This window comes from Kryptolebias marmoratus, linkage group LG13 (genome assembly GCF_001649575.2).
Source record: "Kryptolebias marmoratus isolate JLee-2015 linkage group LG13, ASM164957v2, whole genome shotgun sequence".
Classification (NCBI taxonomy): Eukaryota; Metazoa; Chordata; class Actinopteri; order Cyprinodontiformes; family Rivulidae; genus Kryptolebias; species Kryptolebias marmoratus.
The window spans coordinates 11,681,298-11,696,705 of NC_051442.1; the positions used below are offsets into that span (position 1 = coordinate 11,681,298).

The window sequence follows — 15,408 nt, forward strand, 5'->3', positions numbered from 1 at the left end:
TTTTTTTTTTTTTTTTGAGTCATAAAAGCTAAAAATAAAGCAGAATTTTGACAGAACTTCCTAATAGATTCACTGTGCGGTTCTCTGTTGAACCCTTGTATGTGTACTAAAAGGAACAAAAGTGTTCCCTGTGTACGAAATGGTTTTGTGTGCAGAACCCTTTAAAACAACAAATCTTAGTTTCTCTCTATTTTTCTTTTTCTGGTGTAAATGAGCTGCTTCCACCACCTAAAATAATACAACAGGAAATTAAATTTTGCCACAAACGGAGGAGTTTTTAAATCACAGGAAATTATTCAAAGAATTGCGGAAGTGGAGATGGACGAAATTGTTCCTCTTTTCAGCATGAAGTAAAACTAGAGAAGACAAAGAACTGTCAGTTAATGATGTTTCTGTAGGAATCAAATGTTTTACCCAGTATGTCCAGTTGAAATGATCTTTACCTAAATGATTATATCACTTACATGCTAAATTAATTTATAGCAAATCAAAGGACAGCTTTTCCTGTGCATGACACATACAGAGTGCAGTTCATATTCTCAGAATGCATTGTTTCCCAACCTCGGGGTTATCATGTAACCTGTGAGAATCGTGAAGCTTGCACTCTGTTGATGATCAGCTCAGCGTCGCGGCCACACCTACGCATTAAGCCACATAATGTTGCTGCGGCGCTGCTTTAAAAGGCTGGATCGCATCCTCTCGATTAGATCCACCTCCAGCAAACTCTCGCAACACGTTTCTGGGGGAATCCACTCGGCTCGAGCCCGTTCATGGAAATGGAGGACCAGATGGAAAGTCAAAGGAGAAAAGGAGTCAGCAAAGATAACCTAATATGTAAGTTAACCCTTTTGGTTTTGAGCTTAAAGGTGATCTGCCTGTTATTATTGCAGCTATTACCAAAACAATTGGGTTTATGCTTTATAAAAGAAAGAAAAGTATTCTTGTCGTGTTATGAGAGCAGGGGTTTACCTGTGGGAACAGAAAGCAGCCACTGAAGCCACAGTTTAGTGTAAGTTCATCACCATAGAAACAAAGATCACACGCCACGAAGAGAAATGGTCCCAAAAGCATGTGATGACTACGCCTGTTTGTGTAAGTGACTCCCTACAGCTGTGTGTTTGTGAAGTAAAAAAGCTGAGCTGTTATTTTAGCCAGTTTGACTCGCATGTATGTAAATGATCCTCCATTCGGGTTATTGATAAAAGGCTGCTTTTCATAAACCGCTATCATCTGCTCTCACTTCGTTTACTTCTGTGTTCAGGCACACAATATAATCAGTAAAATAGAAATTGGTTTCTTAGATTCTAAACCGAATTTGTGTTTAATTCAAGTTCACATTTCTCAGTTATCATTATGAGACCAATCCATTCCAGGAAGTTTAACTGCAATACATCAATAAAAAAATGACTGTTGTTTTGCAACTGTGAAATTTCCCGCGGTTGATTAACGGGAAGCTGTTTCCCTTTGTTGAGCTGTGGTCTAGCCTGAAAACGAACATAATTGTGTGGTTTTTGGTCCGTAAACATCTAAAGTGCAAGGAAGGCACGGGGATGACAAAGAAGCCGTACACAACTCGAGATTTTCCATTATTGTTGAGCAGCAGCACATTATGCTGCTCATATATCAGCTGTAATGTCTTAATGGGTTATTCGGTGGATTGGTTGAGCTGGAGACGACGTCACAGCAGAACACACAGACCATTCCCTCTTTCCTTTTATTACCCGCCGTACTCCAGAGGATCATGTTGCATCAGTAAACATTACTCTGTTTGCACTTTGCACTGGAATCTTTGTTTGTGGGAAAGGCGGCTGCTGCTCTGTCTCAGTGAACAAAAAGAAATACTTATCGATGCACCATTTATTTAACTTTTGGTTTTTAAAGCTGCCATTGAAACTAAAGCCGCTGTGGTCCGTTCAGGCCTTCCTTCCTGATGTGCTGGGTCACGCGTGTCAAACTCAAGGCCCGCGGGCCAGATCCGGCCCTCTGTAACATTTCATCTGGCCCCCAAGATAGCGTTTAGACTTCATTAGGTCCGGCCCTCTAGTCTGGGACAGATCGAGTCTCTGATTCTTATTTTGTTTTAAAAAAAAAAACTGAGCCTAATTAGTAAAGTTTTCTCTTGACGGCGACTTAGAAGCCAACAATATATAGTTTTAATTTCTGTATGATCAGATTTTTATTAATGGCTTTTTAAAAAAATCTGTTTTGACGTTAAAAAATTTGTTTAAAAGCTGAGTGAGGCGTAAGAAATGACTGCTGATGATGTGCTTTTTGAAGTTTGATCTATTTGTCTGTGTTCATTAAAGTTTGTTTGCTCTAAATTCCGTATAATCTGTAACTGGGAAAAAGGTCATTGATATTTCTATATGGATGATTTGACATAATACATCTAAAACCAAGGTTAATTTATGTAATTTTTAATAAATATTGATCATGATTGGCCCTTGGCTAGGGCCAATTTTTTAATTTTGGCCCCCTTACGTCACTGGGTTTGACACCCCTGTGCTGGGTTCAAGACAGAGGACAGAAGTTTAAAACTCTTATTATGTCATTCCTCTATTTGATCTTATTTCGCCCAAGAAATTTAGGTCTTGTTTATTGAAGCAACAACCTATATGTATATCTGTTTATATTTCATTCTTTTCTTTAACAAGGACTCTTCACATTCTTTAACCAGTCCAAACACATTGTTTTCTCTTTCTTCCTCCAGCTGAGACACGCACAGGGTCTCTGGGATGCATCGGCTGGTTCATCGTCTGTCTCTCCGGCCTGTTCATGATTTTACTGTTCCCCATCACAATCTGGTTTTGTTTGAAGGTGAGTTGGCTCGGCGAGCTTAAAAACAGACGGCCACGTTTCCCTTTGTCGCATCTGTGAAAGCGAGAGTGCGTTTGCCGTTGCAGATTGTTCAGGAGTACGAGCGGGCCGTCATCTTCAGACTGGGCCGCATCACAGACAGGAAGGCCAAAGGACCAGGTGAAGAGTTTTATACTTTTTTTTGTTTTCTTTTGCAGCTGTTATAAAAGACACTATAATTTGGAATTAAAAAAAAGATAACTATATACATCTTTCCTCTTTGTAAACAGGAATTTTCTTCATCTTGCCATGCACTGATTCGATTGTGAAAGTGGATCTGAGAACCGTTTCGTTTGACATCCCACCACAAGAGGCAGGCGGAACAGAACAACACACACGTTTAGGAGGAAAATGCATATTTACAGCATTATAAGATGGTTTTATTAAAAAAAAAAATTCTGTGACCATGCATAAACTGGATTATGTGTTTCTGCTCTAGATTCTGACGAAGGACTCGGTTACTGTCTGCGTGGATGGCGTGGTGTACTTCCGGGTCAGTGACCCCATCGCCTCTGTGGCCAATGTGACCAATGCTGACTTTTCCACCCGGCTGCTGGCTCAGACCACCCTCCGAAATGTCCTGGGTACTAAGAACCTGGCTGAGGTCCTGTCTGATCGTGAGGGCATCGCTCACAGCATGCAGGTACAGAAACCTAAGGAGGTCCAATTCTGCTTTTTAGTTTGTTTGGTTTTTTTTTTTACTCTTTTTCAAATGTGATTTGAACAAAGCCAATACTTTTAATGCAGTACAGGTTTTTTTTTCTCATTATTTATTCAGAACACTATGCAGGATAATTGAGCCTGTAATAGTTCAGTCCTTGTAGACATTTTTGATGTGTTTAAGGCATTTCTTGCAGATAATTACTGTTTAAATGGTGGTATGACCCATGTACATTTTTCTCTGCATCACCTGGAATTCATTTGACTTCTCTAGCTTATTGTGCTAAATTAAAAAAAAAAAGAGGGATGTGTTTGCTCGGCTTAGTTTTCTTTAATTCAATGCTTTGTGTGTACTTTTCATATATCTGTGGTGAATGGCACAATGCACAAAAGAAACCCAATATAAATCACGTATTTAATTATAACCCTGTGGTTTGAGATGATCAATCCTCTTTCTGTTTTTTTTTTTTTCTAGTCCAGCCTGGATGAAGCCACGGACAACTGGGGCATCAAGGTGGAGCGCGTGGAGATAAAAGACGTTAAACTGCCCATTCAGCTGCAGAGAGCCATGGCTGCCGAAGCAGAGGCAGCACGAGAGGCCAGGGCTAAGGTCAGGACACGCCACACAAAACCCAAGCTCACAAGTGACCAAAAGACAGACAAGTGCATCCTATCCAAATGTGATGCTTTGTTCATTTTGCACCAAGTTAACTTCTGTCTCTCTCCTGTTATAGGTGATCGCAGCAGAGGGCGAGATGAACGCGTCCCGCGCCCTGAAGGAGGCGTCCCTCGTCATTGCCGAGTCCCCATCGGCCCTGCAGCTCCGCTACCTGCAGACTCTCAACACCATCGCAGCGGAGAAGAACTCCACCATCATCTTCCCGCTGCCCATGGACGTCATATCTCACTTCATGAGGAAGTGAAGTTGCTGCTTCCCAGAAGCATCGGTGTCCTGATCGCAGTGATGCTGAGTTAGATTTCTGTTGGCTGAGCTAAAAGAAAGAGAAAGTGTCAGGATGCAGTACAACGCTAACGTTGCATGGCTTCTATCAAGAGTATTCATCCAGAAACCTTCATGTGTGTGATAGTCTAGCCGTGATCAGGCCAAGCTTTTGCTACTGGTGAATGGAACTAAGATTAGTTAGTATGATAATGTGCGCAGATTAATTGAAATATTTTTAAAAAGTCAACTTGTTTTTTTTATCATGATATATAAACCTACTAATGTGCCTTTGTTTATGAATTCCCATTGATCCTAAAATATAATTGATGTTTTTTTGTCACTTTGTGTTTTTACGTCATCTTATTTTTGGACGGGTCACATTTATTTTTTTGTGCGGTGTTTCGAAATAAGCAGAACGAGACGCAAACGAACGCTCGGGTTTTTATCGCCCGCCGCCACAAAAAGTAGGCAGTAATTGCCTCTGTGTGTGCGTGTTTATTTGTTAGCCAAAAAAAATCTCACGAACCACAACATTTTTTTGAATGAAACTTATCAAAATATAATTATTGGATGTACATCTATACATTTTAGATATGAGATGGCCACCACAGCTTGTCAACCTTAGCTCATAGAATACTGACGATTGCTCTTTTAGTTTTACAGATACTGAGCTAAACTTTGGTGTGACCATAGCTGAGTATCATCCCCAAATCATACTCAAAGCATTAACGGATTGTGCAAGATTTTTCTTTCAAGGCAGAGTCAACTGATTCGGGGATTCGTTCAAGGATTGCTTAGCCTTTAACTAGACGAGTTGTCGAACACGAAAGAGGGGATTTATCCTTCAAAAAAAAAAACCACACAACTTCTTTCATTTTCTTCAATATTTTAATACTGTGTTCTCTGCAGAAACTACAAATAAAAGCATTGACATTCTGCGTTCACGTTACATCAAATGAACAATTGTTATTCCTCGTCTCCTACGTCTCAAACACTACAGTTATACATCGGAACCATGAAAAATACAGAGAGGTCAAAGAAGAGAAAGAGGGGGGAACAATCGAAAACGGCAAAAAGGCAGAGAAAAACATGCTTCCATTTCTCTGTCGGCCCACAAAGACACAACTCATGTAAATGTATTTACATTCAGACATACAATCAGCACCAGAAAGCTTTGGACCAAAATCCAAAAGGACTCCATAGCCTCGGCAAATTTGAAATTCCAGAGCCGAAGGTGGACACGCCCTAGGAGCATTTGCTACCATAGCATTTTAAAATACTGATGTTTCAGTCATTAACAAATATATGAAATGACCCATTGTGGTGTTTTTTTTTTTTGTGAGGTTGGGTTCCACCAAATGCTACATTTTAATGGCTGCTACAAAGTGGTCCGACAGCAGGTCCTTTCAGTTTTAAACAAAATCACACGAAAGACTTGTATAAAATGCACTCGTTACATTTTTTTTTGTTTGTTTTTTTGACATTCATCGCATAGTGAGACACAAAATGTCCACAGGACACATTGAAGGGTCATTACAATACCAGTTTAGTGTTTAGTTCATTCAAAAGAGTCCAGATGAAGTCGAGAACTTGACGCTGTCGTTTGTAAACAGTAGCTTGGTTGCATCCTTGTTGACTGTACTTGTTTTTTTTTTTTTTTTTTCTTCTTCTATTTTTGCACCTGAGGGGATGAATTGTGGGCGAAGAGTAAACCTTCTGAAAACACAGTGAATTTCTGACTGGTATATTCTTACAATTGATCAAAGACATTTTCAGAATCGTCAGTGTAGGTTTAAAAAAAAAAAAGACAGCTTTAGATACATTTTTCCTACTCTATATTCAACATTCTTCCGTTTAAGAGCATTCAACCCTGTTTACGCATCATAAAAAATGCTGAAGGTTAATGAAAAGAGCATCAAAAGTGCTGGTAGAGCAGTCTGCAGACGTACTTTGAAGTCTGCGACTGGAAAAACTAGAAACAACATCCTTTACATGCTGCTCACCTGCTGGGCTGGACACATTCGAAGCAGGTGTGCTGGTAAATCTTAATAACTTCTCAGAAACGAGTCAACTACAGCTTAAAATGAATTTCCACGACGCTTCGACGCATCTGTGTACCAATAAGCAAATCTACACCTACCTCTAACCCAAAAGCATGCTTCTGTTAGTGATGTAGCTGCCAAGACAATCAGACTTTTATTTATTTTTTTTATCTCTTTCAACTCTGGCCTTGTCTATGTACAGTAGTCCATATCATAGTGTAGTTCAAACGGCATTTATTTTCTGAGTATATGACTGAAATTAGACTGTTTCACAGGGCAGCTTTTAATGTTGTTTATAGCCAGGTAAAAGATTAAAACCCTGAGGGGAATTTAGTCAGCAGGTTACAGCACAGGAGGCAACTTTGACAGAATGTTAGCTATAATAATAATAATAATAATAATCTTATATAATATACATATGGTCTGTTGTATTTTATAGAGGCGACAAGTGATGTCGGGAAATCGTGCGTATGTTCTGTTGGGCAGCTATACAAAAGTAATTCTGATGAACCAAAGTTTAGAATAGATTTCCCTGAAGCACTCCGGCGCACTGAGAGTTCAGTGCACGGCGGAAATAAAGAAAAGGAAAGATCGATTAGATGAACAAATTCATATGAACAGAAGAGGCTATGAAAAAAAGTTAATACAGGTTCAGAAACGTCTATTCTAACTGAATACATTACTAAGAGGTAAACAGAGGGTTAACCTGCCTTTAAATAAACTACATAGCTTATCGACACATATATAACATCAGGAAGTCCTCAGAACTACAGTTATGCGCAACATTTTGTGCATCCCCGGGCAAATTACACCAATGAATATTTTACCTGGTGTCGGCAGCTCTTTGAATGACCCCAGTTTGGAGAAATAAAAAAGTATAATTCTGACCAGATTAACAAGTTAATGACTAATCTGAGCAGCGCCAAACCCACTGGGGATTTCTGCCGTCTTAAATAACTCCGGTCTCAAGAATTTTTTTCACGTGAACTCTATTTTGTAAACTTTTACACCACAGTCAGTTTCACATGATATTGTTCTTCAAGCAAAAACATTACGACAACCTGCCGGTTCCCCAGGCTGCACCAGCAGTGCTACAGCCAGCTGCTGCTGCCTTGGTTTGTGCTTGAATAGCTATGGGATTTCACTATTAAAAAAATAACTATGTAATGCAAAATGATGTAAAGTTAGTTTGGACTAGCTGTTAACTCATCAACCCGGTCAAAGTTAAACTGTTTCTTCAAACCGAGGCCATCCAAAGAGCCATCTACAACAGGTAAGATATTAACTGGTTCTAACTTTTCCACATAACCACGCTTCCAAACACCTGAACTGTCCATTCAGTGTTTTAGAGCTGGCTAATTTTCTGCCAGTTTGCCCCAAGGGTTCTGAATGTTTGCATCTAACTGTCTGCGTGAGGACGACGTCTGCAGATCCTTTGCTTCCTTTTTCGAATCCGTCGCAAATTCCACCTCAGTCCCACAAAAAAAAAAAATCTACATCTTTTTTTTTTTTAAGTCAAAAACACTAAATTTTCTTCACATTTCAAGCTTAATAAATAGATCACAGCAATGATAAGTTTTACATTTAAACTGGAAGACTTTCACAGTACGTGCCTGCTTTCGCAGCAAAGTACATGTAATAAATAAATCCGATATAAACATCACATGGTAAAGAAAAGCACGACGTTCCAAACAGTGATGTCCTGTGCTAGGTTTCCCTCTTTGCTTCGAGCTCTCTCGTAGCTGCGTAATTTTTGTTCTTATTGTTTCTGTCGAGACACAACAGGCTGGACCTTCCCATTGAGGTAAATAGAGAACAGCAGATTGCGGGTTTTGCGAGTTGACCTGAGGGAGACGTGGACAGCAGCTCGTGTGTCGAAGGAAGACCTGGCAAGGTTTTAAAAGACATTACAGTAAGTTCTTTGTTTGCTGCAGGTAACATGGCTGGGAGTTCCAAAGGGCGGCTGTTCCGCACAAGTAAAATTATCAGCGCTGAACTAATTAGAAAATGTTGAGCAGACCTCGACGAGGCTAAAATAAAGCATACTTTGATTTATGAACCAATTTTCAACTCGTATGAACAAAACATCGGTCACTCTGTGCTGGTGCGGTGGTGGGACCAAATATAAGGCGCTTTGTTAGGGGTTTGTTCGGCTGAAAAGACAAATCTGAGAATAATTAAATGAATATGGACTCTTGTTCAAATAGATGTACAGCTTATTTTACCGAGGGGTGTGTGTGTGTGTCTTTTAACCACACTAGAGTGTTTTCTGGTGATAAAAAAAAGTGCTAAATTCCATCTTTATCATCGGACTGCGCAGGGTTCATAACTCCCCACGCAAGGAGGTTAACAATCAACAATTCTTGTGCCACGTTTGTACAATAAATACAGTCTGCATTTAAAATCTTTCCATGAACTCAAATCTCAGAAAAAGGAGTGAGCTGCAGTCAGCTCTCCATTTTGTCATATTTCTGTGTGTTAAACTTCGCTAGCTGTGCTATCTTGGGAGGTTTAAGACTGTGTAACTTCAGTGCTTTCACAGTGTCTGTACAGTTTTGTGATAGATTGAGGTCACAGTCTTTTTACTCCCTGATGCAACACAACTGATGACCAAAACACACGGGAAGGAGATTTCAGGAAACAAATCGGAACAACTGGGCCTCAAAAACTGATTTTAGCTCTGTAAAGAGGCATTTGAGTTGAAGCGACTGGCTGACGCTCGGTGTGTGGGCGTGTTCGGCCCCGGGGAGTAATTCTGATTGGCGGCGGCTCTGTGGGAAGGAGAGCAGCACTGAGCTTGCCTTGGGCAGCCGTGACAGTGCGTGGGGGAGTCGCACCCGGCGAACGGCGAGGAGGACAACAGCGGGGACGAGGGGATGGGGGACGTGGAGAAGGAGCGGTGCAGCGGGGAGGAGGCCGGGGACATGAGAGGGCTCGTCTGGAGGAGCCACAGCAGCTCCTCGTTGTTCCGACTCAGACGCTTCTTCTCGGTGCTCTCCTTCTCGACGGACTCGTGCAGGTTGGCGTTCTCCTCTGACAGCTGCCTGTTGGGAGGAAACGGACAGAGGTGGCAAAAGGTTCGGCTGAGTGAGGCGTTATTACAGTGTGATGCACAGCACACCGGAACCCAAAAACACAACAACAATAAACCCAATTCACACAAAACAATTTGATTAAACACAGTACAACACAACAAACACTTTATTGGCCCCTTGTTTTTCAGTTTTATTCTTTTTTTATGTTGTGCTTTTGGAAATCTATAGTAAAATATATTTTCTGGCAAATTGTAATGATTTGTGTGTTTTTGTTGTATTAATTTGTTCTGTGAGATGTGTTTCCCTGTTTTGTGGTTTTCTGAAATGTCTTCAGTTAATTGGGTTTTCCATATGGCTGTTGTGTTTGTGGTGAAATCTTGTGTTTTCGATGCTCTTTATGTGGAATCTATTCGCCTTCCTTTTTCTCAAAGATGTTGAGTTGATTAAGATTTTATTCATTTGGGATGCATATTGTTTTATGATTCAAAATGAACAAAAGTTTCTAAGAATCAGCTTGAGTTAACCCTACCCGGTGTTCTAAGTGTTGTACGAATAACATTTGATCTTCACAGGATATGTGTAATCTAGAAACGTAACTAACTAATGAACACACAATGAAAGTTGTGTGCATTTTGTTTTTCTTAAGCAGGCAAAGATGTGAACCTGCCCATGTCTACCTTTCATTAGCTACAGGTAGTTGCTTTCATGTGAGTGGTTAGGGTTAAGAATGAGGTTTTGGGTCAGCTAAATATAACAGAATATTCAGAAAGTTCATCGTTTGCTGGAGAAGTCACTTCAGAAAACCGGGGCAGAAATTTGGTGGCACCCCTACACATCTGACCCTATCTGTTGAGTGTATTACATGAGCTGAAATATATAAAGCAGTGAAAATCTGTAACAAAGTAAAATATCAGCATTATAATAACAGATTATAGTTTACCTGGACGTGGCAAGGTTCATGTCAATACGAGCCTTCAGGTCTTCATTCTGCTGCTGCAGAACCTGGACTTTCTCCTCGAGGAACACGTTCTTTTGGGCCTGCTCAAAAGCAGAATACAACAGTAATGCAATCTTTCATTCACAGCACGCTGAACATCACGCTTGCACTCGTTTGCACGGTGCTGAAGACTGCGACTAGCTGACTTTTTTGAGCCTACCACTCTCTCCAGGTCAGAAATCTTCTTCTCCTGCTGGTGAATCTGCTGGTTCTTCATTTCGACAACCTCCTTCAGGCTTTTCAGGTCTTGCTCAATGTGCTGGTAAGGAGCTAAAGCATCCTGGTGTAGACATGTGCATTCACGGAGAAAAAAGGACAAAAAAAAAAAAAACGAAACCTGTGAAAATTATACGTACGGTGGCAGAATTATAGGGTCAGTTTTTGTTCAAGCCACTGATTTTACAAACCCTGACAGGATCACAGCTGTTTTGGTGACTTAAATTATGTTAAACATGTGCTTTCAGTGCTGATTAGAGAAATCCCAGATTTTTTTTTATTTTGCTCACAATGATTTGTTCATCTGTACTCCTCCTCAAAGCTTCCTCAAAGCGTTTGGCTTTGTCCTTTAGACTCTCGTTTTGGAACGTGAGAGTATCTACTTGATCCTGGACAAACAGATGCAACACAAAACTCAACATCATAAATCCACATATTAATGAATACATAAAGTACTTTTTTTTCAAACCAATACCTGTAGAGAAAGCCTGAGTTTCTCAAAATCCTCCTCAAGGAGACTCTTTTGCTGCTCATGAGCTTTTCTCAAATCTGCACAGAGTTGCAGGAGAACAACAAAGGAGGCTTGATTTTGTTTCCGGCAGCGTCTGCATCATAATTTGTTTTTTTTTTTAAAACAGAGTTTAACATCATACCTCTCATTGTACGGGCGTGCTCTTCATGCAGTGTTGCCATGGTGATATTATGCATGTCTCTGAGCTCTTGAATGGCTGCCTGCTGGTTGACTGTCATCTCCTCCATCTAACAATTCCACAAAAATGCCCCCACAATAAAGCCTTCTGGTGACAGCTCAAATTTCACATGAAAGGTTATACACCACCCATGATGCCCCTCTCTCTCTCTCTCTCTCTCTCTCTCTCTCTCTCTCTCTCTCTGTCCCACCTGCTCCTGTTGCTGAGTCGTCAGCTCCTCCATCTCCGACCGATGCTCCACTTTTAGGTGCTCGAGCTCGGCCGTGTGACACTTCCTGAGCCCTTTTTCCACAGCAGCCAGCTCTGCCTCTTGCTGCAGCTGGAGCTCCTGCAGCTCGTGCTCAAACGCCACCTCCAGAGCCGCTTTGTCCTGCTGGAGTCTCTCCCATCGCAGTGACTGGGAGGCTGTGCACCGAGGGCAATGAATCTTAAAATTAGATGTACGCTTCCATGCTGTAAATCATGGCCTTTAGAAGCTATGGCTATCGAGGGAAGAGTTTGGATGTAAAAATGAAGGCATGCACTACATCTAGTACTGACAAACGTAATAGAAACATGGGAAACAAAAAGTACAACAAGCTAATTTTTCTGCTTATCCTCACCCATTTCCTCTCTTATCTTTTGGATTTCCAGGGACAGTTTCCTCTGACATTCCTCAGCAGTTTCATTCTGAAAAATAGAAAATTTCAGTGATTCTGATTGTTAACAGGTAATGGATGGTACAGCAAGATTAAGATGACTTTTTTTTTCTATAATAAGCTTGACTCTTGGTCTTAAATAAATGAAAGGTGCTGTGATGTACTGACAACATCGTGACGTGCTTGTTAAACAGAAAGAAACCTGAATTTAAGCAACAAAGCAAATCAGTTGCGTAGAGAAGAGTCCAACTGGCTTCCTAATGTCCGCTGTGTTTGACTGCTGCCAGTAGAGGGCGCTCAGACTCACACAGATAGGCCCACGCTTCCACCGCCTGCATGTTCTGCCCAGTGTTGAGCTCAGACAATGACCATAAAGAAGTCAGACAGTCCCTCGGCAGACTGGATCACAGCTTTCGTGCCTCGGAGGCTAAATCATCCCATCAGGCAGGATGAAACCAGCTCAGCGACACACTGAACTCCTGTAGACCCTCTCCTCAGTCAAAATCCCACTCATCGTGTTGAATCTCACCTCATGGTGTTAAATATTGTATCGAGTTCATGTGTGTGTGTGTGGCATGTGTGTGTGTGTCATACAATCTGGGTTCAGAGTAAATGGAAAAGGATCGGGCAATATTAACGCCCGCTGCCAAAAGGAGAAGATGGAGCGATAATGTTTTTGCCTATGTGTGTGTGTGTGTATTTTTGTGTGTGTGTGTCTGTTACCATAATATCTCATGATCCAGTGGCTGGATTTTAATGACACTTGAAGGAAGTAATCAACGGATTTCCATGTACAACTAATTACCATTTGGAGTAAATCTGATTCAAGATGGCTGCCACAGCCAACTGACCTTAAAAAGCACAAAAACGGCTAAAACTGTCAATTTTACAGATCTTGACCTAAAATTTGGTGTGATAAGAGCTGAGACTGATCTCCAACCCATATTCTGAGTGCTAACAGATTGCACCAAATCTTTATTTAAAATTTTGCCAATAACTATTTCAGTCAACTCTGTCGGCCTGTTAACAAAATATATCATGAACCACTGAAGGGTTTTAATAAAATAAAATAAAATAATCATTGGCTGGACCTCAACAACTAATTAACTTTTGGATCCAACCAAATACAATATGGCTACTATAGACAACTGACCTTATCAAATACAAAAATGGCTGTAATTCAGTCAGTTTTACAAATATTGCACTAAAATCTTTTTGTGGTAGTACCTGAGAGTCATTTACAACTTATACTCAGAGTGTGACATCTTGCAAAGTTGCCCACCTTGAGGCGATAATGCTGAGTGGTGATGATGAAGGCTTCGAGACCCAAAGACATCTTCTTCAGCTCGTCTCTCAGAGCCTTCAGCTGCCTCTCCTGCTGTTCACAGCTCCCCTGCAGCCTCTGAACCTGAGTGATACGAACGTACAGTGGAATAAAACTGAAGGGAGCGAACACTGAGCACCGAGCCAAATGTCCCTGTAAACTCACCTCCTGCCTTTGCTCCTCCTTTTCTCTCTCCTCTGCTTGCCTTTCCTTCTCTTTCTGCTGAGCCTCCTCTTTCTCCCTCTGCAGGTTCTCCTGGTGTTCCTGCTGCAGCCTCAGGGGGGCCACGCGGCGAGGCGACCCGGAGGGAGTGGAACCTCGCACTGCTGCTGCAGGCCGCTGACCAGGCTGGACTGTGGGGAGAAGAGAAGGAAATGGAGAAAATCCAATTAGGGTAGAAGTGGACACAAGCGTGTGTTTCCTAAGGACGGACATTGTTTACACTTGATATAGATGGATTTAAATACCTCACATATGTCATTAATAAGTCATGATATAATTTTTGAATCTATAATAAGGAAGCTGCTTTGCATTAAATCGAAGGAGATTTGACCTGACTTACTGCTAATGATTGCTTTTACCTGATAAATGACCAAGTTAATTGAATCTTTTCTGTAGGAGGAGCCTTGTTCTTGTTCCTGGCCTGGTGTTCCTTCTGATGGACAATGGGATCTCAGTAAATGTGACTGGTATTAAATCATGTTTGAAATGCATCCGAAATAACCTATAGATGGTCTTACAGTAAGTGCGTAGAGGTGCATGTGTTTATGTAATATCATTAGTGTAAGTAAAGGTTTCATTCGTTAATGATGAAGGTCATCCAAAAGCCCGGCAAACTGAAACACTTGAAAGCCATTTCCCCCCATGAGAGGCATAAATATTAGGTCGTAGTTGACTTACAGGCGAGACCATTAACCTCTGCATGTGTCCCCTTGTCATCTGGTGCGAACATGAATACACAACACCTTTTTTTTTTCTTTCCACACAGAGGCTGAAGACGTATTCTGCACGCCCGAATGTGTGCACCTCTGCCTCAACCAAATCGTCCAGGCACAATGGACATATGGGAGAGCGGTTACCATGACAACACGAGGCAGGAATCTTGGGGTGCGGGGTCCCAGGTAATGAGTAAAGAATTGGATGGGGTAGGGCGGTGGATGGAAAAAAAAAATGGCAGCAAGATAAAAGAGAGAAAAGAGTTGAGAGAGCATATTGAGTAAAAGCTTAGGTGGGGGGCTGGGCGGGGATAGGGGCTCACTGAATGACTGTGATGGTGATGAATGTCTAAAAGCAATTTAGTGGGGTGCGAGTGATAAATTGAACAAAGCGATGGAGGGAATATCTTTGATAGAAGAGTTGCACTCTGGGAGGTTAAATATAAATATATGCATACAATGTGAAAAACGCATTTCTTGTGTTTACTTTGCCTTAAAATCATGTTATTGCCTCTGTTCTACTAACAACCGCACGTGTGCACACACCTACAGAAATCTGTACGCTTCTTTTGGAAGGTTAGCGAGAGGGTGCTGAATACTAAATGACAGAGAAGGATGCAGAGGATAACAGAGGGTGTGATGGATGTGGATTACCTATGCCAGCAACAACGGGAAAAGATGATGACACACCTTGTGGAAAGCAGAGATTATTTGTTTTTTTGTTTGTTTTTTAAGGGTGTTCTCAGAGAGGCTGAATTGTTTCGGAGGCAGCCGCCAGCTTTATCACATTTCTTGGTGTGGAGTAGAGAGCAACATTAACTGGTAGAAACTAGTCAATGTCTACAAATCTCAATAAACAAGAGAAACGGCTACATAGATGTAGAAAACAAACGAAGATAAGGCGAGACGCAGAGAGGAAAATGGTAAAAGCAACACTACTAAATGGGGAGAAAAAAGAAAGAAATGTGAGAAATGTGTGCCAGTTTCACAAGGAAACATTTGGTGGTCTCCTGCAGTCCCATGACTACACCATTTTACCACTGCAGAGCTGA

The 15,408-nt window shown here is 41.3% G+C and overlaps 2 protein-coding genes across 3 annotated transcripts in view; one reads left to right on the forward strand and one right to left on the reverse strand.

Moving 5' to 3' along the window:
• The first annotated feature begins 670 nt into the window (after positions 1-670).
• On the forward strand, positions 671-5,408 carry stoml3b (stomatin (EPB72)-like 3b). The gene is made up of 7 exons (XM_017418114.3): positions 671-834; positions 2,711-2,817; positions 2,904-2,976; positions 3,087-3,169; positions 3,296-3,499; positions 3,992-4,126; positions 4,251-5,408. The coding sequence occupies exons 1-7, from the start codon at positions 771-773 to the stop codon at positions 4,437-4,439; spliced, it is 855 nt and encodes a 284-aa protein (XP_017273603.1). The 5' UTR covers positions 671-770; the 3' UTR covers positions 4,440-5,408.
• Positions 5,409-6,101: 693 nt separating this feature from the next.
• mtus2a (microtubule associated tumor suppressor candidate 2a) overlaps positions 6,102-15,408 on the reverse strand; it is a 45,661-nt gene continuing 36,354 nt past the window's right edge. Inside the window, exons 7-16 of one of the 2 annotated variants that reach the window (XM_017418113.3) lie at positions 13,587-13,774; positions 13,380-13,505; positions 12,062-12,128; positions 11,650-11,864; positions 11,403-11,508; positions 11,225-11,298; positions 11,040-11,138; positions 10,694-10,813; positions 10,477-10,574; positions 6,102-9,545 (exon numbers count right to left, since the gene is read on the reverse strand). In XM_017418113.3, coding sequence (XP_017273602.1) covers positions 9,176-9,545; positions 10,477-10,574; positions 10,694-10,813; positions 11,040-11,138; positions 11,225-11,298; positions 11,403-11,508; positions 11,650-11,864; positions 12,062-12,128; positions 13,380-13,505; positions 13,587-13,774 — 1,463 coding nt within the window. In that variant the 3' untranslated portion in view covers positions 6,102-9,175. Of the gene's footprint in view, positions 9,546-10,476; positions 10,578-10,693; positions 10,814-11,039; positions 11,139-11,224; positions 11,299-11,402; positions 11,509-11,649; positions 11,865-12,061; positions 12,129-13,379; positions 13,506-13,586; positions 13,775-15,408 lie in introns of both variants that reach the window. The other variant, XM_037978920.1, reaches the window with a different exon arrangement.

What these genes read in the sequence shown, in the direction of transcription:
- stoml3b (XM_017418114.3), top strand. Translation starts at nt 771, where the DNA reads ATGGAAATGGAGGACCAGATGGAAAGTCAAAGGAGAAAAGGAGTCAGC. An exon ending in CAATCTGGTTTTGTTTGAAG is followed by an intron (nt 2,818 to 2,903) that starts GTGAGTTGGCTC and finishes TTGCCGTTGCAG; the next exon opens with ATTGTTCAGGAGTACGAGCG. An exon ending in CACGAGAGGCCAGGGCTAAG is followed by an intron (nt 4,127 to 4,250) that starts GTCAGGACACGC and finishes CTCCTGTTATAG; the next exon opens with GTGATCGCAGCAGAGGGCGA.